This window comes from Ixodes scapularis, unplaced genomic scaffold (assembly GCF_016920785.2).
Source record: "Ixodes scapularis isolate PalLabHiFi unplaced genomic scaffold, ASM1692078v2 PGA_scaffold12__126_contigs__length_90152505, whole genome shotgun sequence".
Lineage (NCBI taxonomy): Eukaryota > Metazoa > Arthropoda > Arachnida > Ixodida > Ixodidae > Ixodes > Ixodes scapularis.
In genome coordinates this window covers 43956762-43981439 of record NW_024609838.1, presented here as the reverse complement: position 1 = coordinate 43981439, position 24678 = coordinate 43956762, and the positions used below count along the sequence as shown (strand labels likewise).

At 42.6% G+C, this 24678-nt stretch overlaps 1 protein-coding gene across 2 annotated transcripts in view; it reads right to left on the bottom strand.

The window, feature by feature from the left end:
* The window catches only part of LOC8040981, a 110967-nt gene that overhangs the window by 16714 nt on the left and 69575 nt on the right, over nucleotides 1-24678 (bottom strand). For both annotated transcript variants that reach the window (XM_029979190.3, XM_029979308.4), the window contains 3 exons: nucleotides 22455-22542; nucleotides 20697-20846; nucleotides 12935-13033 (listed from right to left, as the gene is read on the bottom strand). In XM_029979190.3, coding sequence (XP_029835050.2) covers nucleotides 12935-13033; nucleotides 20697-20846; nucleotides 22455-22542 — 337 coding nt within the window. The remainder of the gene's footprint in view (nucleotides 1-12934; nucleotides 13034-20696; nucleotides 20847-22454; nucleotides 22543-24678) is intronic.

Here is a 24678-nt window from a genome sequence, read left to right as displayed (position 1 = left end):
CCAGCAGACTATCAAAGGATGGGGATGTCTACTGTCAAGCTTGTGTTTTGTAAGTGTGACACTGACGAGTAGATAGTGGTAGATATTATAAATAGAATGCAACAGGCATGAACCCTGACACTTTTTGTGTAACATATCTTTCTCTGTTTTTTTTAAGAAGTGACACCAGGTAATACGTCAGTATAACAGAACCGTTTTGAAAATGATTAGTTGTCGTCAGAGAATCTGTACCTGAACTCGGCAAAGTCACAGAAATTAAACAGGCTTTCTATTTTAGAGGTTATATGAAACGGGTATTGAATATGCCTATAACATCACCATCTTAACTGAGAAAAAAAAAATCCCAAAACTAGAATAAGACATTTTAGGAAGGAAATCCGAATTTGTGAAGAATTAGCCTTTATTGGTGGTGGAGTGAAACATTCATGGTGAAGTTAGATACATTTTTAGTCTATCAGTGTGTTTATGGTGATGCCCATGGTGTACTAGCACCACTGACAAAAATGTAAACTCAAAGCTCTTTTTTACAGTACCAGTCTTCACTGAATAAGATTTACTACCAAAATATGTTACCTATAATGTCTGTTTTTATGAAGCACTAGGAGATGTCATACCTATAGTCACTGAACAAAGAGAACAATAATTGATTCCCTTAAGGGGGAACACTGTTCCTGGGGCTTTCTTCCTTATTTTTTTGGCCAAGCCCAATGAAACAGCACAATCTTGTTCAGACTTTTGCACCAATTTCAAATCTTTTTTTAAAAATTCATATAGGTTATTTATCAGGATAATTATAATTAACCAGACTTTGCTTCCAAAGTTAATAGAGAAAGATCATCTTTGAAAAAATAATGTTTTAACATATGGTCAGATACTAGAAATTATGAAGAATTAAGTGTTGGAAGCATTTTTTAGATTGAACCATTATTAGCGACTTTACAACACGTTGAAGTTCAGTGCTCAATGTGTGGCTACCAAGAATAAAACATTATTTCAATTAAGACATTTTCCGCCACCTATATTGAAAAATCTGCTTCCAACATTGCATGCTTTGCACATTAAGCTACATGGGGATAAAAAAACTTGTTTGTCTGCCTTAGATGCTGAGATAGCCCTCCTGAAAATTTGTAAAGGAGTCCAAAATTAGTTTTATGAGAAAGTATTGTTTCAGCATCAGCTTTAGTGCAATTTAAGCCCATATAGATATTATAAAGTGATATTATGGCTCAAATAATCATATTCAAACTAAAAAAAACAAGAAAAATAGCTGGAAAATTCAAGATCACCGTTTTCCAAAAAAAAAAACAGTTATTTATGGATTTTATGGCTCCAAAGACCCATGTCTCCCCTTAAGATTTTCAATTCTTGAACATGATTAAAAACAGTTTTCGGGACATGAACACAAGACCCATGCATGCTGACTCACAACTGAAATATATTAAAGAAAGAGAAAGAAGGGAGGAACCAGGCAGCAAAATACCATTCTTGAATTAAGTGAATATTTGTGGCTGTATTTTTCTAAAATTTATTATTTTCACTGTCCTATAAGAACTACAAAATACCGCCAGCTAGCTGACACAGAGTTCTACCACCAGTGCAACCATTCTTTTCCAGAAGCTAAACTGGTCTGCTTTTCTTGGATATTTTTTCATAGTTTTATATATGGGTGTTGATGTATGCATCTACCCGCCCACTCGGTAGCGGGATAGCAGGCGCACTCGCGTAAGGGTCCTATTTTTTTTGTCTAGCCTTGCACGTTGCCGAAGTGGGCAAACTGAACTGCACAAATTAAAATTCTTTTTCCTCCTTATTAATATTATCTCGTTTCAGAAACTCCGCCGTACCAAAAAATTAGAAAGGAAGGACAAGAGCAGGAGAATGATGAACGTCCCTAAAGCTTGCCTCCTAGCCCTCCTGTTCGCAACGATCATCGCAAACGGCAGCGGCGGATCCGAGTGCGACGAACTAGTCCGATCCCCGTGGATGTGCCTCACCGTGTCGGCAAGTGACCTCCACCAAAACGCTTCACTTTCCTCCCCCCGCCGGACCTTCACCATCCTCCTGTGCAGCGGACCGCAGTGCACGGACAGCATAACGGAGGGGCCACACTCTTTTGGACATCGCATTGTGGATCGCCTGATCCTATTTCACGCCAACTCCGACCCTAGCGTCCCGCTGACGCTGCCGACGGGATGGCTCGGCGAAATCCGCGCGCGGGACATAGAGATAACGGGAACTCTCCTCGCACCGCGCTTCCTTTTGAAGAATCCTTTCGTGGGACAGGGCACCTTCCTGTCGAGGCTCGTGCTTCGACAGTGCGGGTTGAAGGGAATCGTTTTGGAAGAAGAACCGTCGAGCGCGGAAGAACGCGGTGCAACAAATGCGACGCACTCCACCGTGACCGTTGACGACGACATCGCCGACGTCACCGGATCACCGCCATCAACCGGTGACAGAAACAAGCTGCCTTTCGAAAATTCGAACCGAGCCCCCCCGACGACTCGCACTCGAGGACCGGCAAGCGCCACCTTCAGTCCCACAGGCGCCATTTCTAAAACAAAACGTCGGCATCCGTCAAACCTTCTGCTAATGAATTCTTCGGCTTCACAATACGACACTCCACCGCCGACGGAGAGGTCTCCCGTCGAAGTGAACCCGGAGGAAGCTGAAGCGAGGCACTTCGACGGGAACTCGACTGAAGTTCAAGATGCAACGACCATCACGGGACCCGTGTTCGTCACTCGACAACTGACAGACCTAGTGCTCTTGCATCACCTCGATCTTTCGGGCAACGAACTGACGGCACTCGCTCAGAATGCCTTCCCGAGTGGGCTCAAAGAACTGAAGACCCTCGATCTGTCGAGGAATGGGATAAAGGAAGTTGGCAACGATGCCTTTCACGGCCTGCACTCGCTCACCAGCCTCAACCTGAGCCACAACCGGCTGAGCGGCGTACAGAGGGAGATGTTCAGCAATCCAGATGACACGCTGGAGAAACTCGACCTCAGGTGACTGGCCATAGCCTATTATGAGTAGGCCATAGATTTTCCAATGTTTATTTCTAAGGAGAATTGGCGGATGTGCTTCGGTGCTAATTCATTTTTCCAATACAGGCGTACTTCGGTGATCTGTTACGGACGGACGCTAAAAACGGTGATTATCGGTGAAAAAAATCTCATTAAACAACTAAGAGCCTAAGTCTAAGATGGGAGGATTTTGTCAAATACACTCTTAGCTGGAGCAAAAGTTTTGAAAAATTAATGTTTTTCGGAATTGATTTGTAAGTTTGATGCCAACAGTTGTTTACCAGTGTTTTTCGGTTAGCTATGTAATTTTGTGTGTTTTGAGACAGACAGAATTTTTTGTTGGTATTAAAATTGGAAGGTATACAGCGTACTATAGCTATGAATGAGAGTAAAAATTTTCATATTGCCGTGGTTGCTCGAAACCCTGACGAACAGCATTTTCTTACAACAGATTCAGAGAGCCAGTCATTCTAACAATTACGGAGAAAGAAAACCAAATGATGAGGCGGGGGTGGAAGTGAGCTTCAGCCTTTTGTGGCAGGTCTGGAAGCAGCAAAGGTGCTCCCAGACAGAAGCTCAGGAGCCACGAAAGTAGGGTTTTGTAGCAGTATCAGTAAATCTTGGAGCTGGCCACCTAGGTCAAACAAGGATTTATAAGAGCAGACATGTTTTTCTGAATACCAAAACGGCACAACGAAAATGCACCTCCATGTGACTTTCCAGAACCAATTCCAAGCATACCCCTCCTTAAAAATAATCCAACCTGACTGTACTGGTAGCAGGTTGGTATTGTGGATTTACAGCTATGGAAGGCATAGCCACCAAAAGAAACACAACTTAAGCCTCATGAGAACAAAACAGTGTGCCTAGTTCACTTTCCAAATAAAAGATTCCATAAGTCCAAAAAAAAGAAATTTTAAAAGTATATGACAGGTCTCTGCAATCTACATGACACTTATTCAGGATGACTCTGGACTACACTCAAAATCTAAAGTGTCTAAGCATTGAATGGTCGAAATTACCGATCCCAATGGAATTGAAGGAACACCGTTCCCACGATTCCTCGAGTGCGGGCCAGGGCGCTCAGTGGATTAGTTATCTGGCATCCCCATAGTTGGGCAGACAATGTTTTCACTCCCCTTTTTCTCTTTCCTTTGCCTGTGCCCCTTCCCCCCTCCTCAATCCTCGCGACTAGCTGTCTGGCCTCCTCTGTGTCGGCCTTATGACGACTCGGCCCGCTGCTGCAAAAGGACACAAACCTCTGATCAAAACGAATGCAACACAATAAACTAAAGTGGCCAGTAAACAAAAGAAAATAAATAAATTTAGTGATTAAAAAAAAGGAAACAATCTTTCGGTGAGTTTTGGCACAGTGCGCTTGGGAGCAGGATGACACAGTGAAAATAGATTGGCACAGCGCTTCCACCCGTGCATAAATGATGAGCACAATACTTTGCATAGTACTCAGATTCAAGTGCCAATCACATTTTTAGAAACAAAATATCTTGGGTCCTTGTTATCGCCTATGACCTTTCTATAATTGCATTGATTATCTCTCTTTGTACCCCCCTGGAAAGTGGATGACTGAACCTTTGAATAAATAGCTGAAGTATTAATACACTGAGAATTAAGTTGTGCTGCACCATGGAATAGAGTAGTGTGTACAAAGAAACCATGACTGAAATGTCAGACAGAAATAATTGCAAAGGGAAAGTTGTGGGTTTACGTGCCAAGCCGACAAAGGGTATCTGGCATGTCCCAGCAAGGGACTGAGGACTTCAGCTCTAGCTTTGTAGACAAGAGTTGGTGGCTCCTCACCTTATGCTTCCTTTGTCCTCAGAGAACACAAATTGTGCATTGCATAAGGTCCCAATTCTGTTTCAGCTGGAACTTCCTCACCGACTTCTCTGAGGACATGTTCAAGAACATGTATGCGCTTCGAGAGCTCCGCCTGTCCGACAACTACCTTCAGAGGCTACCATCAAAGGTGTGGATGCCCATCTGGAACCAGCTGACCATCCTGTCACTCACAGGTGCGCACAGTTCTTTTGCTCCATATTTAGAACACACCATTGCCACTGACAGAATAAGAAAGACAGAAAGTGTCTTTTGAACGCCAGGCCCCCAGCAGGCGCTCCGTGCCTTCCGCCGAACTTTGGCTGCATGCGCGCGTTTGAGGTGCACGAGACATTGAAGTTGTCAAATGTAGGAAGCCTGCACTAGAGGCAGAACAACTCAAGCTCCTCTTTGCCGTTTTCACCTTGTCAACAACTTTCAGTTACTGTAAACTCTCACTGGAGCGATTGTCGGTTTAACAAACATTTCAGAATAAAAAACTTAAAAAAAATTCCTGGCAGCTTCCCTATGCAGTCTACGCAAAAATGTTTCAGTTAAACGAATTAACAAATTTTGGAATAGCGAATAATTCAGTTCAACAAACTTGATTGGTGGACCCAGGATTATTTTTGCAATCAGTTCAAGAAAGTTTTGTGCTCTGCAGTGCTGGCGTAGTCAATGCCCGCCACCCCGCCGCCGCTGCAGAGGCAGCGGCGGCGTATCATCCTTGGCGTTTACAGCACCGCCAAGGCAAAGCGGCGGTGCAGTAGACAAAAATGAATCACGTGGTGTCTGTTTTTTCTTTGTCATCGGTTCCGTTTGGCCAACTTAGTTTTGGGTAACAACGGCAGGACGGCAGTTCGTGTGCCCATTCCCGTAATGAGTACGACGAAATGGAAGCGGTTGTCTCTATCAGACCAATTCAAATCCTTCAGCGTCTGTACAACGGTCAAAGGCAAGTGGACGTTGTGAAGGACTATGGGATTCCACCGTCGACGTTGTCACCGATAGTGAAGCAAAAGGTGAAGCTTGAAGGAGAAACAGCATTCAATCCCAACAGGAAACGACTCTGCATGAGATATTTCGAGCCATTGCAGTATGGCTTCGTCACAGCAACAAGCTGTGCCAGAGGAAGTGCAAAAAAACATAGACTCTCTGGACAGCTTTGTTACTTCATGCGTTTCAAGAGTGCCTTATGTAAATAAAAATGACAGATTTTTTTTCAAAATGAGAAAGGCAGCAAAGTAACTGTTGTGCACTTTGTATATATCAATGTACATGACTCCATAAATTGCATTTCACACTTTCGACTCCATGTATGTTGTGCTCTATGCTTCTCCATATTCCAGTAAATATATGTTCAGTTTAGTGAACTTTCAGTTAAGTGAACTATTACCTCGGGTCCCTTGAAGTTTGCTCAATTGAGAGTTTGCTGTATACCGAAAGTAGGGATGCACACATATTCTAAACTTGGAGTATCCGTGTGGAGGACTAAAGTTTCAAATCAAATATTCATATTCCAAACTTTCTGATATTTTCGAATCTTATGAATCTTGTGTTGACTGTGTTAGGACCAAAAAAACCTGTGTTCAGGGAATTTTTTTTTTTCCCCTAGATTTTGTGTTTTTGGGAGTCAATTTTTGGTGTTGGACACGAAATCAATGCTTACGGGAGGGCTTGTGCTGAAGAAAATGGAATGTGGGCATAGGATTCCTCAAACCTAAAGAACATGCGTGCGTCCTGAATACTTGCAAATCGCCCTGGTGCCAATAAAAGAAGGAAATGAGATAGGGATGTGTTTCCAGATAAAAGAAGTAGCCTCGCAGAAAGTTCAAGCAGTTCCGTACGTTGGTTTCTTTCCGGGTGAACTCGAAATAAAGGATAATTTTCCCACACAGCTTGGATTTTTCTTATTTAATGACAATTCGATATGGAGTTTCTCAGTTTTCCTTGATTTTGATCAAACCGGCTCGGGGTCAATATTCGCGGTTAATTGGTGAATGCCGTAATTAAGAAATGCACGAAAATTCTGAACTTTCAAATTGGTGTCTTGTGGATCTAACTTTAAGATAAAATATTGGCATTCCAAGCTTCCAGATAATCTTGAATACTTGGTATAAATATTTTGTTCAGTTATGATGAATTGTTTTATCCCCATTAAATGTGCTTCCCCTTGTGGAGAAGGTGCACTGCGGCAAAGCGACACTCGTGCCAACCGTGCTATGACTTATATGTGGCTTGCACATGACGTCAGTCCATCACTTTTTCTATGCAAAGCGCACGTTTGTCTGCTTCTTTTGTAGGGGTTGTGGCGACAACAGAACGCAGAGATCTGATTGGCTCTGACTGAAATATAGTGGGTAGACATCAAAGCAAGCTGCCTTGAGGTTTATCCACTATCCTTCCAATCGGAGCCAATGAGAGCTCGGCGTTCTGACGTCACCACAACCCCTCCAAAAGAAGCAGACGAACTTGCGCTCCGCATTGGCCAGGAGCGCCTTGTTAACCCAGCAGAAGCTACGCTCTCTTGCACCCCTTCCCCATTTATGTCTGACCAAGTGAAGTCAGTTGAAACTATGTCTGGGTCATGCGAATTTCTTACCAGGGCAGTGTAATGCGTAAAGCTGAAACATAACCCTTTCGTGTGCATTTTGATTTTACAGCAGTAGTTGTTAGTGCCCCTTCCCAGGAAAAAGTGCTCGTGTACAAACACAAAGCTTAACTCAACAGCAGAGGCACTGCTCCCCCTCTTCCCGCTGTTCTTCGCACATGCACGCCACCTGCGGCAAGGCACGGCCTAGCTCCCCCTTCCTTACTTCCCCCCTGTAGGCTGCTGCTGTTCCGAAAAACCCACATGATCACGGGGAGAACGCTCTCTCCTACCCCATTGTTCCTGCTACATGCATGTACTCTCCGGCAACGCTTTCCCTTCCTCCCCCTCCACCCCTTTGACACCCGCTATTGCGAAATACCCACGAGGTCATGCTGCGCGGACACACTCCCATGTCTTCCCACTGCTGCCGCCCAGGTTCTGTTCTAGTGTGCTCCCCGTGCCTTTACAGAACAACTCATGTACATACTTTCGCTTTTTCCACCGCAAGCGCAATTATTCTACCAATTTCCCAGTCGTACAGAGTAAATTTTCAAGTTTGGCCTCACAGTGAAATTCCACTCCCACAAAGCATTTTTGAAAAGATGGCACTAAATATACGAGCTGATCTAGCTTTAAGGTCATCTACAAGATTCCTTTCTATTGGGGCTACAGTCGGGACCAACTATTTTGCACCATGTTCACAAGGCTATAAAGCAGTTTCCACGGCACTGTCAATGTTATTTGCGCGATGCAGCGAATGAGGCGCAAGACGAAACGATCTGCTCATGCAGAAGTGAGCAGCCGTTGCGCCAGGGGAACTAAGCCTCGACAAAATAGTGCAGAAAGGTTAACACTGAGTAAGTACGCCAGCCAATTCAAACTATTCTGCAGGCAACTTCATCGTCTGCGAGTGCGATGCAGCTTGGCTGGGAGACAAGCTCGCACCCCACGCCACCGTGGATGGCATCTGCAGCTACCCCGAGGAACGAGAGGGTGTCCCGCTGAGGGACTTCAAGAGACTTCCGCACTGCAACTGAACCCTCTTTTGGAAGAGACCATAATCGGTGACAAGTTAACAGCCCGGTAGATTCTCCGCCTCAAAGCAAACTTTCTTCCTTCAATGACATTTGGTCGCACAAGCAGCCGAAGCCCGGCAGAAGGCGACGAGAGCATGCTGGAGGCGAAGCTTGTACTGGGCTCTAATCCGGTCACCGATTACACACCTACGCTTTGCTTAACCTTACGATGGTCCACAGCGGACACCACAAGTCATCCCAGCCGGCATGGTGCTGCAAGCATAGCACATTGCTACGTGCCCCGCATGTCGCTGTGTTGCTCCCAAAGGTTGCGCAACACACACGCAGCATCGAAATGGCTTCGACGGCTTGTAATGTCCTCTGCGGTCCACCTTAAGGTGAAACAGAGTATGCGGAGCACAAATTTGTCTGCTGCTTCTTGCACGGGGGTTACGAGAATGTCAGAATGCCGAGCTCTTATTGGCCCATTGAAAAAAATAGGGGATAGACCTTGAGGCATCTAGCATTGAGGTCTACCCACTATCCTTTCAATCAAAGCCAATCAGAGCTCGGTGTCGTTCTGACGTCACCGCAAGCCCTGCGCAAGAAGCAGATGAACAATTGTGCTATGAATAGGAGACGTTAGTGTCCCCAGACACAGGCACGTAGCCAGGGTTTTGGTTAGGGGGGGCCCGCCCATGACAAAATGCTGTATGAGGGGGAGGAGAGAAGGCCCCCCCTCCCCTTCTTTCTGGATATATGCCTGCCCAGACATCTTATATAATGCCACAAATCTACAAAACTGAAAGTGCCAAAAGACAGGGACACTATGGTGAAAGAGACACTGCAACATGCTACAACGAAACTTTATTAAAAAAAAAAAGAAATATAAAGGGTCTTTTTAATGCCCAGGCTTGCTCTGACTAAGATGGGGCAGAAAGTCAACGCCTACACTTATATTTGTTGTCATATCAAGAAGAAAAAAAGTTCTTTACAATATTCATGGCAAGCGCCCACTCAAAATTTAGAGATAATTGAGAAAAAATGGAGGATAGGCGCTTGTCCGGTCATCAATTTTACATATGAATGTACTGTGCATATTTTCTCCGATCTTGCAAATTTGGGAATGGGCGCTTAACGTGGAATGGGCGGAGGCGCGGTATTCTACGGTAGTTCTTGTTTGATTGCCAAAGGAAGAAACAATGCTTTTGGCATTTAAAACGTGTGTCTCTTGATAAAATAACATAAAGCTAATCTAAGATGCACCCACATACAGAGTGTACCAAATAACTTGCACCAAACGTTAAAAAAGACATGGAATGCTCTACGACGGTGAAACCAACCGTATCTTATTAGCAAGCGTCTTACGAAAATGCACATATTTTTCTTAGTGCACCTACCCAAGCAGCACAGAGTTGGCCAGTCATCGGCCAGTGGCTGGCAATGGTCCTTGGCCAAGCGGCCAGACAGTGGCCAGAGACTGGCCGGTGACTGGCCTTTATCTGGCCGTTGGCCAATGGCCATCATCCATCGGCCAAGCATTGGCCAATGAATGGCTACTCTCTGGCCACTGGCCAAAAGACCCTCGCCAGACATTGGCCATTGCTTGGCCAAAATCTGTGCTGCTTGGGTAGTTATTTAATTAATTAAGACTATATTAGCTAACTTTTATAATATTTGTCTAAGGGCCAAAGTGTGAATTGGAAAGTCGTAGAGTGCATTGAGAAACACCCATTTAAAATGTGTGCTTCAGGATACGCTTTGCATGCTTCCTTTTTTTAGCCTAAAAAGAAAGCCTGCAAAATATAAAAAAAAACCATGCGACAATGCGCCCGTGCATGTCGCGCTTGCGGTGCTCTCAGGCGTGCTCTGAAGGAATAAAGTCCGCTTTAGGCCTTTTTCGGACAGCACGCCAGTGATAAGATGGACTTCGTTCCTTTAGAGCACGTCCAAGAGCCCCGCAAGCTTGACGCGCGGGCGCAATGTCACGTGGTCCTTTCTTTTTAATATTTCGCAGGCTTTCTTTTTAGGCTAATAAAAAGAAGTGTACAAAGCATATCATGCAGCAAACACCTTATTTGGCTGTTTATTTAATGGGCTATACAAATTTTTAATTTACATATTGGCCCTTAAACAAATGATTAAGAAGTTAGCTAATTAGTCTAAATTAATTAAATAGCTAGATGAATTTTCCCAAGATGCTTGCTAATAACATAATAACATACAGTTGGTGCCACTCTCGCAGAGCACACTATTTTTTTTCTTTTTTTAAACTTGGTGCAAGATTTTTGGGACACTTTGTCTATCTTAATTTGAGATATAAAGTGGTAAATTAGTAATGCTCTGCGAGGTGGCACAATTTTACTAAGGTTCTTGAGGTGAATAAAGTACCGTAATATTTTGAGAGATAGCCTACCTCAAACCGAGAGCAAATAGAGTGAAAATAGGGAGTGGGCTAGCCTTAGGTGTGCAATCGAAAAAAGTAAAAAAAAAAAGCTATTTTTAGGTCATATGTCCCTGCCATGCTTGTTATTGCGACGAGGCACAAAGAAGCAAAGATGACTGTACTTCCCAGTCAGCAATGTTCGCTTGTACCCTGCCATAGTTGACTAGCAGCTTTTACAGCGAGGCCATCATTCATCCCAACACTATGATTACTGGGAGTGGGCTTTCTTTTGGTGTTACCTTTTGGAAGTTGGGCGTTGGGTTGTTCTCAGGGACAGTGAACAATTGTGTTTTTGACGCCTGAGAACGTAAAAGAATAGCAAATCAAGCCAAAAATGGGGGTGGGCTATCTTTTGGGGGTGGGGCATTTCTCGGCATATTATGGCACAGATACCACAAATTTTCACTGAAGCTGTACTTGAGTGGAGCACTTTATCTTGTGATTTTTCAAGGGGTAGCACTTTCCCTGCGAAAATTATGGTTAACAACCTTGCCAGGGTCAACAGAGAATGACGACACAGATGGCCGATTTAGCGAAAGTTGTGCCTGTGGTGCCATCGCCCTACTGGCACAACGTGCAGATCTGCTTTCAAACAAGTGCATCGTCTGGCAGTTCCACCTATCGAGAGATGGTGCTACAAGTACGACCCTTGCTCACTCGGTCGTCTGCTGCTGACCTTGACAAATATGTTAGTCTCATTTTTCATAGAAAAAAAATAATGCTCTCAAATTTCAAAAGGTAAAACCACTATTAAAATACATCTTTGATAAAAAATTTCAGATCACTACGAGCCCGTGGCAATTTATGCAGCCAATTTTAGCAGCAGACTCGGGACTCAAAACACCCTATGCATGTCCACGCGTTAAACCGCAGATGCCATAAATCTAATTTTCGTTTCAGAAAGCTGCGGTCATAGGTCACTTCTGCGAATGCTGTCACTCTGTGCTCTGATATTGTGGTGTCTCCTTCCTGCGACAGTGTCTTTCAGCACTTTCTGTTTTCTAGGAATGGCCCATTTCTCCATCTTAGGATAGGGTGGCTAGTTAATACATATCTAGGTACACAGAAATGCTACTGACAATTAAAAAAGGTGTCAATTACTATACTTTTAGTCATTTGTGTAAAGAACTTGCTGATTATTTACTTATATAATGAGCAATCTCGTACCAACATACAACATATCTACTTTTTCCAAAGACCATATACATAAAGAAGATTTCCAGAATCATGCATTGAATCATGTTCACATACCATAATATTCCACAGATGAAGAGAAGATTTTTTCAAAGATTGTTCTTCTCTAGAGAATCTTCTACACGTGCAAAGATTTTCATAATAAAAATTCCGAGGACACCTAAGCACTTTTTACGAGTTGTGAATGCCAAAGCATGAATGTCGTTCTTCCGCTCCTTTAGTTCTTCTGCGGTGTACAAGCGTGGACGGCCACGTTTCGCTACCACTGAGATTGCGGCCAGTGGCCAAGGGCTGCGGCTGCTTTTCTGAAGCGGCTGCAGCCCACTCCCCCAGCAACGCCTGTTGCGAGAGCAGAGCGCGCGCTCTCGTGAAACAATCGCAGCTTAGCCCCACCCCCCTCTGGCAACGCCTGACACGAGAGCGGCGGCCAAGCACGCGCTTTCATGGAGCGGCTGCCAATGGCTATCTAGGAGCCGTTTTGCTCAGCCAATGGGAGAAGGGGCATTTCTTTCGTGTTTCTTTAGGGCTACAGATGCTGCCAGCTACGCTCCATTGGATAGTTAATGCTTTTGCATTAATAATAAGATAGAATTTGACTTTTTGTGAGACTACGCAATCTTGCAGTATGTCGTACACTTAAGTGGTCAAACTGTACAAAAAAAGCAGGTTAAAAAAAAAGAAAGTTTCAGCATAAAAAAAAAAATACTTTGATACTTAAAATCAATGGTCATACATATGTTGCTAAAGACAGTGGCCACAATGATCATTTGCAAAGGAACTTTGGCATTTGTACTGTAATTCAGAAGCAAAAGTTGAGGTGTACCTTGTTCTGCTTGCTGACGTCACAGACTTTCGAGTCGAGGAGGATGCTGACAACATCGAAGTTTCCGTGCGACACGGCGTAGTGGATGGCCGTGTTTCCCTGCAGGCCAAAACGGGGCGACACCAAACTCATCAGACGTTAAGAACTACAGAGCGCTAGATAGTTCTTAATTTGGAAGCTTTAGGGGGGGACACTACCTCAATATTACAATTTTCTTTTATATGTTTTCTGGAATAAATTATTTTCGACATGACAGCACCATCTAAAAAAGAAATTTCAAACTTTCAAATGCATTTCTTCAAGTTTAAAATTTAGCAGCAGATGTAGAAAACTGGTACTATTTGAGTAAGAAACTATCTGGAGACTTGGAGTTGGTAATTTAATACTGAAAGTTAAATTTCTGGACTTGATTACCATGAGGTAGGATTTTGAATTTTCTTTTTCCTTTATTGTGAAAGTTATCTGCTATTTGTACAACCACCCAAAAAGTGTGCATATATTAAAATAGTTTTTACAGAAACAACCATTCTTTTTTGCATTTCACTCCATCATAACCGGCAACAGGTATTCTAGTTTATGTTCCACCAGAGAAGCAACTAATATAGTGCTGTTTCAAAACAGTACTCTTCCAAAGCAAACACTTTTTGCTCTAGGGTGGGACCTGTGGTTCCTCAGTAGTATCTCCAGGTTTGGTTTAGGCAGCTAAAATTTTGCAGGGGGTTCTTCCATATGATTACCAACATAACCTGCAAATTTATTCCAATTGATGAAGCAGTTAAAAATTACTAGGCCTTTCACAGTAGTGTTCCCCTTTGAGAAATTGATTTGCAAAAAGAGTGCACCGTTGCCAATGTTCTCTTCTGTTACAAACCAAAACGTGCTGATTAGGTGAACACCGGACAAAAATTTGAAGAGGGGGTTTTGATAGCTGTTGAATGTGCTGTTCAATCACTTCACAGAGCGGATCTTGAAACTTATGCTGAATGTGCTGGGATAGAAATTTGTATGAGTGATGGGTTCCACTACTTAATTGGGAACTATTATTTCCCTCCACTTTTTGATGATGTTGTGTTTATTGACCATTTTAAAACCCTCTGTAATAGTACTGTTGATTTTTCTAAATACAGTGTACAATTCTATGGTGATTGTAATCTGCTTGGTCTTGATTGGTCGACTGGAACGGCATCACATATAAATAGTGTTACTTCTATGAAAGCGCCATGGCTACTTTCTCTTTAAAATTTCTATGGGTTTGCTCCAGTTTAACTCCTGCCAAAATACAGCTGACAATGTCCTTGATTTATGCTTGTCAAATGCTCCCATAGAGTCCATTGTTTCGGCTGTCATACAGTCGGTGCATGATGACGTATTTCATCCTCCCTTTGTAGTTCAGTTTTGCCTGTCATGTAGGCCCCATGCTCACCATCAGTTCTCTTCGTTTTGTTATGGCAATGGTGACTACTACGGTTTTCACAATCGCCTTTCTCATTTCAACTGGTCTGACATATTATCACAGCAAAACGCTGATTCGACCACTACTAAGTTGACTGTGGTAGTCTCTAATGCAATGAAGAATTTTATTCCAAAACAACAAGCACATAAATCTAAGTATCTTAGCTGGTTTTCGAGAGAGCTAAAGCGCCTGCTTCGTATAAAGTTGCACTATAATCGAACGTCTAAGAAAACTGAACTAAACATCTGGTACGTTAAATTCAGTGTTTAACGTGTTCTAGTGAAAAAGATGCCTATATAAAACTGATCAACTTTTGCGCTCATTGGGCGCGTTAAGTCAGCGCTCCTTTACTCCTACTCCGACGCTCAGAGTATCATACTCCGAGCGCAGCAACTAAACGGCGCATATCGTACAGGAGCGCCACACACCGAGACTGCGTTCCAAACCTACTCGAATAGATCCGAGTTACCCTGGCGTTTTATGTCACGTGACAACAAAAATAGAGAAACGCTGGACGCGGGTAGGTCTTCAATAACCACTTTTACTCTAGAGTTAGATCGAGTAAGTTTGGAACACGACCAGAAACTATCAACGGTTGACGACGGGCCACGGCCCACACGAGCTCCTTCCGACCATGGATACGGGTGGCAGAAGCCGAAAATATTTCGAAGATAAATAATTAGGCCCGGGTGGAGTGGCAGAGTCTAAAGCAAAAGAGACGGCAACGTTAGGAAGTTTCTACGAACGTTTTAATATTCCTGAAAGGTTTGAAGACTCGCTTCGTGCACATATGTGGAAGGTTACCTTGGTTGAACTATTTATTGACCATGCATGCTGTTCCGATTTAAATTAAAAACAATATTCTTGATCCCGCTCAAATTTTTTTTTTTTTGAGGAAAACCCTTAAATTTGTTGGAGATTTTCTGGTTTTGTCGGTTCCGTCTCGAAGCGAGACGGAAGCTGCGCCGATACCGGCACACCGTCGTTCGTTAGCACATCGTTTTTAGGCGGTATGCATGAACAAGCCTTCCCCGTAACGCTAACTGGTGTTTCGGCTTTCCAATCTAAGTTTCTTCATCTGCTGCAGCCGGGCTAAGCATTCTAAGCAGGGCAGCCGTCTGACTGTCTTTTCATCACTTTTCTGTCGCCGAGCTATCGGCACGCTCGTTCGATAGATCAATTTGTTTTCAGGCAAGACGCACGAACAAACCTTTTCATCGACGCTCGCTGATGTTTCGGCTTTCAAATCGAAGTGTCTTTATTCGCTGCGCTAAGTATTATAAAAAGGACAGAGCGGTCTTAATATCTCTATCTCGACAACTTTTCTGTTGCAGTGCTATCAACACGGTATCGTTTGATAGATTAATTTCTTTTTCAAGCGAGATGAACGAACAAACCTTTTTCGGAACGCTAATTGCTGTCTTGGCTTTCAAATCAAATCGTTTTTACCTGCTGGATTGAGCACTAATCAACTGAAAAGGGGCAGCGGTCCGCCTACGCCTTTTTGTCTCGATGGTCGCAAGAGCAGCGCAGCCATCTTGTTTGTTTACGTGACGTCACGGAGTGCGAAGAAGTGACTCGCGCTCCGAAAAATTCTCGGTGCACGAAGAGCGCGCTCGAGTGTCAGTCTCCGGTGGCAGTCCTCTCCGTTTAGTGAAAGGAGCACGAGGGGAAAAACGTAGTAAATAGTTTTTATGATTACTTTAGTTGCTGCTATTCTAGTTCAAGAACTGCTGGTACAACAGACAACTTTAACAAAAGCACAGACTTCTTATCTGTTTGTACTGTCGACGTCACAGAGGTTCTCGAAGCTATTGGAAATTTAAAACCCAAGTTTTCTGCGGAGGTGGACGGAATACCCAATTTTATTATTAAGGCGTGTTTGCTCCTCTTTTGAAATATATATTTAACCTATCTCTCATGAAACGTGCCTTCCCTGGTTTGTGGAAATCTTCTATAGTTGCACCCCTTTTCAAAGCTGGTGATCGGTCACTAATTAATAACTACTACCCCCTTTTGTTAATGTGTGGCTTCAGAAAAGTTTTCGAAATGGTTACGCATAGCCAGATCTTGGTTATTTCAGTCAGAAAATTAGTCCATTCAGCACGTTTTTTTTAAAGGGAAGCCCGTAGAAACAAATGATAGTCATAAACAGAGGCCAACTTGATGTAGTATATTTTGACATGTCGAAGGCCTTAGACTGTGGGATCATTCTTTACTCCTTTGCAAACTCAGTTATCATGACCTGTGCCCTAAGCTGTGTGAATGGTTCAGGAGCTACTTAAGTTTATGCAGTAACACTGTTTGTGTTGGCAACTCACTTTCAAGTCTTTTATATCGACTTCTGATGTACCCCAAGGGTCGAATCTGGGACTTCTGTTGTTTATTTTGTTTGTAAACGATATACCGTAAAATACTGGGCAAGCGCCTCCTCAAGATTTAGAGATAATTGCAAAAAAAAGAGGGGGATGGGCACTTGTTCAGTCATCAATTTTACGTATCAATGTACTGTCCATATTTTCTCAGATCTTAAGAATTTCGAAATGGGTGCTTAGTGTGGAATGGGTAGATGCGCGGTATTCTACAGTAGTGTCACGCGTCAAACATTCGAATATCCTTCTTTTCGCTGACAAGATCAAACTTTTTTTAAATGTTAAAGATTATGCTGAATGTACTTTATTGCAAACTGATATTGGTGCAATTTCGGAGTGGTGTGCAAAAAATGCTTTGTCGTTAGATACAGAAAAACTAAATTGATTTATTTATCAAGAAAATGGGACGTTTTCTTGTTCTATTATCTGCTTGAGGGCAATGCGATAGGCTGTGTATCTCTTGTAAGAGACCTTGGCTTCTACCTACATTGATAGTACTTTTTCATTTACTGTGCATATCTCTAAGATGACTGGTTCAGCGACAAGAAAGTTGGGTATGATCACTCCGTTATCCTATTCTTTCACTTCACCATTATCTGTGGTGTGTCTGTACTGCAGCCTGATATGCTCAAGACTTGAATTTGGTCCAACTAGTTGGAACTGACCATCCTTAACCCAAGTTGATTAAAATGTGCAGAAGTTAATTCAAATTATTCACGACCAATACTACATTAATTGGTCGGAAACTGTTTTTTTGTTATGATTCATTGGTATCATTACTTAGGCTGGAAAGGCTGTCAATGAGGAGGGCTATTAGAGACATCCATTTTCTTCATAAGGTACTGTTAAAACTGAGAGCTTACTTGTGGGTATAGACTATATGCCCACTAGAGTTAGTTGCTATTTCTTAACATTTTACCCCAAAAGAATTTGTGGATTGTCACCGTTACAATGTAGTATGCAGTCTGCTTTCATTAACATAGGCAATTGTGAATGGGATAGTTTCCTTGATTTTGCTAAATTTAAACCAGCCCTGCAAAAAAGTATTTGATCTGACTCGGAGTTTCCTCGAACTTGTATTTGTGTCCTTTCACATGTTTTTGTATATTTGAAATAGTGTTGCTGTAGACACAAACTGACAGTGCACCACACAATAGACTTCATAGCTGTTTGAGGGCACTAAGAAAAAAAAGCATTATTATTATTATTGTCATTAGTGATTGGAAAAAATAGTAAGGTTGGAGTTTTTTTTCTTTTTCTTTTAGTATAGAAAGAAAAGCAGCTGAGGGTGTTTGATTTATTTATTATGTATAAAACAAGGGTCAATGTTTCATTTTTCAGCGTTCTAGGACTACTTTTTTTGGGTGAAACTATTTTGCCAGTAGCCAGCAAAATAGCCCAGGGAAAAGGTGCCGGCAGTTTCGGACGGCGCGTGTATCACTGGGGAGCTCGTTAACACATTCCCCTGCCTGCAGTCACGCTGCTTCGCAGCAACAGTCTGCGGCTGCTCATTAGAAAAATATTGACCCAATTGGCCTACCAGCACCTGCCGCAATTGGCCTACCAGCACCCGCCGTGCAGCACCCGCCGTGCAGCACCCGCCGCGCAGCACCGGCCGCGCAGCACCGGCCGCGCAGCACCGGCCGCCCAGCACCGGCCGGCGGCCCAAGCCCCGCTGTCCTTCATTCACCCCCGAAAAGGGAGTCTATTCGCGTCTCCAGCTCGACGCTCGCCCTCCCGCGGCGGAAACGGGAAGCGCTCTAGTGAGGGTCCCCGATTCTCCTGCTCAGCGGCCATGGCGGAACTGCTTGCCATCATGGCTCGCGAAATGTTGTTTCCGAATGCAAACAACACTCTTCACTGTCCCAACGTAGTGCTGCAGCCGGTATGGGATTGTACCTTACTGGAGAGTTTTAGTATTGCGCATAGAAGCAAACGCAAGCGGTGTGCGTTTGCGTTAGAGTTGCGTGCCCCATGTTGTGCGTGCGCCTCATCGCCATGCGCCATCCAAGACCGCAATTTCGGGCTCCGCGCACGCGCAGTGTGGAACGCGCAAAGCTAACGCAAACACACAGGGCTTGAGTTCGCTCGTATACGCAATATTAAAACTCACTAGTGTTTCACCGGCTTCCAACGCCAACGAAACGTGCTGCAGTGAGAAGACGTGCAAGCAGGTAGGCGTTCCTTCGAACTGGAAAGGCTGAGATTGGCAAAACGACGGCGAGCAAATACAAAAGTAAATAAATGCTATGAAAAACTAGTAATTAAAAAAAAAAAAGCTTTTTTTTTTTACTTTTGGCCATTTGGTTTGGAAGTATATTGGCGGCGACTTTGGACGTTTCGCCGATTGTCAAATGTCGCGACTTTACCCACAATTAATGTAATTTTACATGAATTTCTCACATTAGCTAGAATGTTTTCATTGATTTTAGACTATTTTTATTTTATTTGTAATTAAAATGCAACAATTTGAACCAGTGATGATAATTAGCACAGTTTTCATTATCATGTTTCTTCGCGCGTTTAAAATTAGATCATAAGAAACAAATTATATTAGGGCTTGAAGAATTACTTATTCAAATATGTGAATATTAATATTAATATTATTATTAAATATCACGGCAATATATGCCTCTAATTAACGCCAAGATCACGAGAATACTCTATTTCACCATAATAGTCTTTCCAGAAAGGTATAATTCTGTTTTATTTTTAGCATATGAAAAACTCTGACATAGTTATCAAGATACACAGAGTTAAACGCTGGATGTAACATGAAGTCCTACGCGTCACGCGGTGCTATAAAAACACACACACACACTACAGCTGTCTGACTCGGATTCCGTCCTGGGTTGTTGCAGTGAGAGCAGCGTTTATTCGTTTATGCGTTTCGTGGGCATATTGTAAAGATTGGAATTATTCTGTTATTCTTGTGCTGGGATAATTGTCATTATTTCCCGTGACAATTATCTGAGCGAGAAAAAGGCAGCGAGAACGCACAGATATCAGCACTGATTTTTTCAACAACTACGAATATCAGCCTGGATCGAACAGTATGTCACAAAATAAAGTTTCCGCGAACAACTTTTCTGAGTAAATAATTACGATGTGAGACACTTCTTGAGTCATGAAAGAATCCGTAATTAAGACCTCTATCGAGAAATTAATTCCGAAATAGAGGTGAGTTTCGGTTTCGCTTCAGAATTAAAACGCGCATCCTTCCGTAATTAATACGCTAAACACAGTTCTTGTTTTCAGGTTAAAGAGGTGACCTGCGCTGATAAAACATTAGCTTCCTCGTATTACCAGAAATAATTTATGTCGCTTAGTGAAGCCAGCACACTAGACAGGCTCAACAGCGGCACGCATCTCTGACCCTCACTAAACCCGCCATCTTGGAAAATGAGTGGCGCCACCTATAGTTAGTTGGAGTCGCGAATAGCGAAGTTTTGTCGACAACATTCATTTTATTTATTTACTTTTTTTTTCTTTTTTTTTTTTAGTGTTAATCCTAAAAAAAAGATAAGTCGTAAATATTGCCAAATGCCTTTACAAAACAAAACAAACTTTCAACAAAAAAAAAAAAGGAAAGGAAAAAAGAGGACCTGGTGGATCGAACCAGGGTCCAGCTGCGTATGAGGCAAGCACCTCACCACTGAGCTACTCTATACGTTCAAATAGCCGTGTTCACAATTCGTTTCATACGAGACCCAATGGGGCACAACTGCCGGCACCTTTTTTTCCCGGGTTATTGTGCTGGCTGCCGGCAGAATATCCACTTCCGATTTCTTTTTATTGCTCGCTCTGAATAAGTATGTTTTGCGGCTCTTTACCCTTTATGCAATGCCTGCAATGGCCCTCAAGGTATGATAGATGATAAATAAATGATCATACCGAATGTTAGAACCAAGGTCCCAAAGTGCAATAATCTGCTCACATTGACATCAGCCATGTTGACGATGCGATGAAGCAGATGACGGGAGAACTCCTCGAAGGTGTCCATGTAGTCCTCAACCACGTTGGGATCGGAGTCGGCGGGACTTGCGATCCGGAACCACTCTTGCTGAATCAAGGAGACCGCCGTTTTCTACAAAGAGACAAAATAATCAAGGCAGGCAACTTAAAGGGGGTAATGAAACAATATCGGGTTGGAATGTTCGTGATTTTGCAGGGGCATACTGGTCCTAGTCTGGCCCAAGTATACTCGCAGAGACCGTCACTGATTCAGAAGCTTCTTGGTTATGGTGAAATTGCGAGGACAAAAGGGGAGTATTTGTTTCAGTATTGCCTTCGCAAAGCTCGATGACATAATTGTCGGATCGAAACCACCCGCCTGACGACAGTCGAGCGCGGCTCATGAAGTGGACACGAGAACTGCGTGAGCACTCAACTTCGGCTCGTAACGATCAATGCCTCGGCGGACACTCGGGTAACGGCTTGTGTCCAACCATTGCGGTGATGAGAAGAGCCGAGCTCTAACAACACCTGGAGGTCAGCACAGATTTTCTTTTTTGCTAACCGCAGCGTGTGGCTATGATTAACGTCAGCACTATAGGATAGGCACCAGGCCACGTGGCCACTTGTTCTGGCTCCGAGTTGAGGGGACGAACAATGCTCATGTTTCTCAAAATGTTTTGCCCACTGCCTTTGCTTAGAAAAAAAAACAAAAAAACTAAGGCAAGCTTATTCAGGTAGTAATGTTAGGAAGTGATTCTAAGTAGTATTTAGCAAAAGGAGAAAAATCGTTTCATGACCCTTTTAACTTTACAGGAAAAAAAAGAAGCAGAAATTGTCCACTGCCAACAGTTAGAAAAGGAGATGTTAAAAGTATAGTACTAGTTTTTTTTTTTTTTTTTTTCTTTGTTGGTGATGCAGACTGGCAGTGAAAAGTTAGAACACTGGATGTTGTTAACCCATAATTACATTACTGCAGAGGCTCAAATGCTTGCAGCCCTCAAAACCTCTAAAACTTGTGAAAGAAAAAAATAAAAAATCTAATTATATGCAATTTTTTTCTGTACAGATGAATATACATACAACTACCGGCATTGCACTAGTAGTGCTTTCAATTAGCCAAAAATTCAAATAACGCAAGTCTGAATTAATGTAACTTCAAGTTACAGAGTACTTTGGTAATACAGTGCAAACAGTGTGACAAAGCACGAACAAGTGATTGACAGTTTCTCTTCGTTCTTTCAGAATTAAAAGCCCATAATCAAAACTGCTAGTGGGAAGAGAAGTGCCAATTTGGGGCACACATTGTGGGCACACACCGATGCACTGTGGAGAAGCAACACTAGCGGGAGTGAGCTCTGCAAGTGTTGGTTCTCCACAGTGCATCGGTGCTCGATAAGAAGCATGCTTAACGGAGCTAAGCCGCCGTGATCAATAGTGCTAAGAAAAATATAAAGATCGCAGTTCATTTTGAAGCGAATATCAAATAGCCGTATTATTCAAAACTACTATTCGAAAATGAGAACATTTCTCACAGTCCTCGATACAAATTTAGCGAGGCAGATTTCGGGAACTTCAATTCTTGAAAGTAAACAGTGTGACTTCCTCAAAAGTAACAAAACAGTGGCAGCTTTAAGTAAAGCATAGGAATCTGCTAGCTAGATGTACCCAAAGTTAAAGTTACCTAAAATTACTCGCTGCTATCATATACTGTCAGTACTTCCCAAAATGTATCACATACCAGCTTGTTGGGGTCCCCTCTTTCTGGCTTCATGAGGTAGTCATTGAGAACCTTGCAGGCAGCCTTGACCTCCCTGCTTGGTTCATGCCTTTGTTCCCAAGATGGAAAAAAAAAAAAAGAAAGATGAAAGGATGAGTTCTAATTTGTGCATCTCGAAAGCGTAAACCTGATTCCTACATGGAACGCACATCTGGAGAACAATGGTTATATAAGCATGCCAAAAGCAGTTGAAGGAACACAACCTAACAACTGCTGTGAAAGTCTCAGTTGAATTGTGAACTTTTTAAAATTATTAAAATTTATCTTTTTGACTTGGCTCAGGTAAGTTCCTGGCTTCGGGTCGATGCCATGCCGAACTGCACTCCATCCCTGAAAGTTCCCCTTACTTAAAAGTGTTCATTGCTCGCTCGATCCCGGACAAAATGGAAAATAGGACGCCTCAAGGCAACGATATTCAAGCTTTACCTCTGACTTGCGACCTTAATCTCACCTTTTAAAATTAGTGAAACACCAAAGAAAACTGGAGTACTTGGAAAACATGGAAACTAGAAGAAAAATCTTGCACCTACAATTTTTTCATAACATATATTCTGGCCAAACTGGCATAAATGCCTCCTTCTACCTTTCTCCTCCCACCTATACCCTAGGTGTGATCATCCATTTAAAGTAAAAAAATACTTGTTTAACTACTTCTTTAAGAACTTATTTTTTGTTAAAACATTAAGTGATTGGAACTCTTTACCCTTCGAAATTGTAAACACTACAAACAATGATCTATTTTTTTCAAAAATGATCCCTACTTCCTAGATCCTTTTTGTGATCTCACAGCGATGAAAATAATCCCTGGAGAAGGGGAACAAAGGGGCTAAGGATTATTTTTTGTCATGCTTGTCCAGCTCGCTTGCAACTTGCATGAATTGCATTACCATCAAGACCTTAAAATGCAGGCTGTTCACCGTTGTTGGTGTTAGACTGGCAGCAGCTGATGAAACCTGCTTGCTCTACTGGTGTATAACTCCTGGTTAGCTCAGTTGGCAGAGCACTCCACTGGAAATGGAGAGGTCCCTGGTTCGATACCAGGACCCGGTGGATTTTTTCGGTTGCGTACCAGTCACCTAGCTATGTTTGGAGATTTGTGTTTGTCCTTCATCCTCCTTGTTCCCCTTGTCCAGGGATTATTTTTGTCATTCTTGTCCAGCTCGCTTGCAACTCTGCATTGATTGCCTCATCATCTTATAGTGTTTTTTTGCGTGTACGTGTGTGTGTGTGTGTGTGTCTTTTTTTGGCTATGCACATATTTGCATGTAGTCATTGTTCTCTTTCCATTTGCCTAATACTTTTTACTGCAACGCTGTTGTTTTTCTTTTTTTTTTTTTTACTCCCCCTGCTATAATGCCCCTGGCACTGTAGGTATCGGAAAATAAATAAAAATAAATAAATGTATAACAAAAATGAAAGAACCCCTAAAATAATTTTTCTTTTAATTTTTAAACAGTTATGTTGGGACATGTGTTAGCAAAAATTAATTTTACGTAAAAAGAATAATTTTTTAGAGCAATATTGACGGCACGAGACGCAATTTCGTTGGTAGTCCTTTCCTTTCTACTTGTTTTCTCTCTCACCATCTCGGGCACGTGGAGGAGAGGCGGATCAGCTTGGCCATCTCGTTAAGGCGGAAAAGAGTGCATGACCCTTCCGTGACGTCACAAACTTTGCGCGCAGAATTTAAAATAAATCTCGCACCTTCAATATTGCTTAAAAAATTATTTCTTTCGCGTAAAATTAATTTTTTGACATGCGTGTCCCAACCAGACTGTTTAAAAAATACATTCTTTTCTTCTCAGGGGCCCTTAAACAGTAGGATTTTGTTTCGTTAGTCTTGAACGAATACAACTAAGAATGAACCCCAAAAAAAAAGGTTCTTGGAAAAAACGCTTGATCATATGACACGCCTGCAGCGCCAGCTTAGAGATTAATCTACAAAATACAACACTCAGTGAGGTCTTGAAAGATATGTAAGGGTGTCAAGTAATTACTTAGTTGTGAAAACATCCCCATAAAGGTCATTACTCTTTCTTTTTTTGAATACTGGGTTTGAAAAAAAAAGTTATGGTTGAAACCAGAAAGTGTGGTCGAAAAAAGACCACAGTCTCTGGTTTTAACCATCCTGTTTAATTTACATTAGCTCCCCTGGACTTGAACCATTAATTTTTTTAAAGAAGTT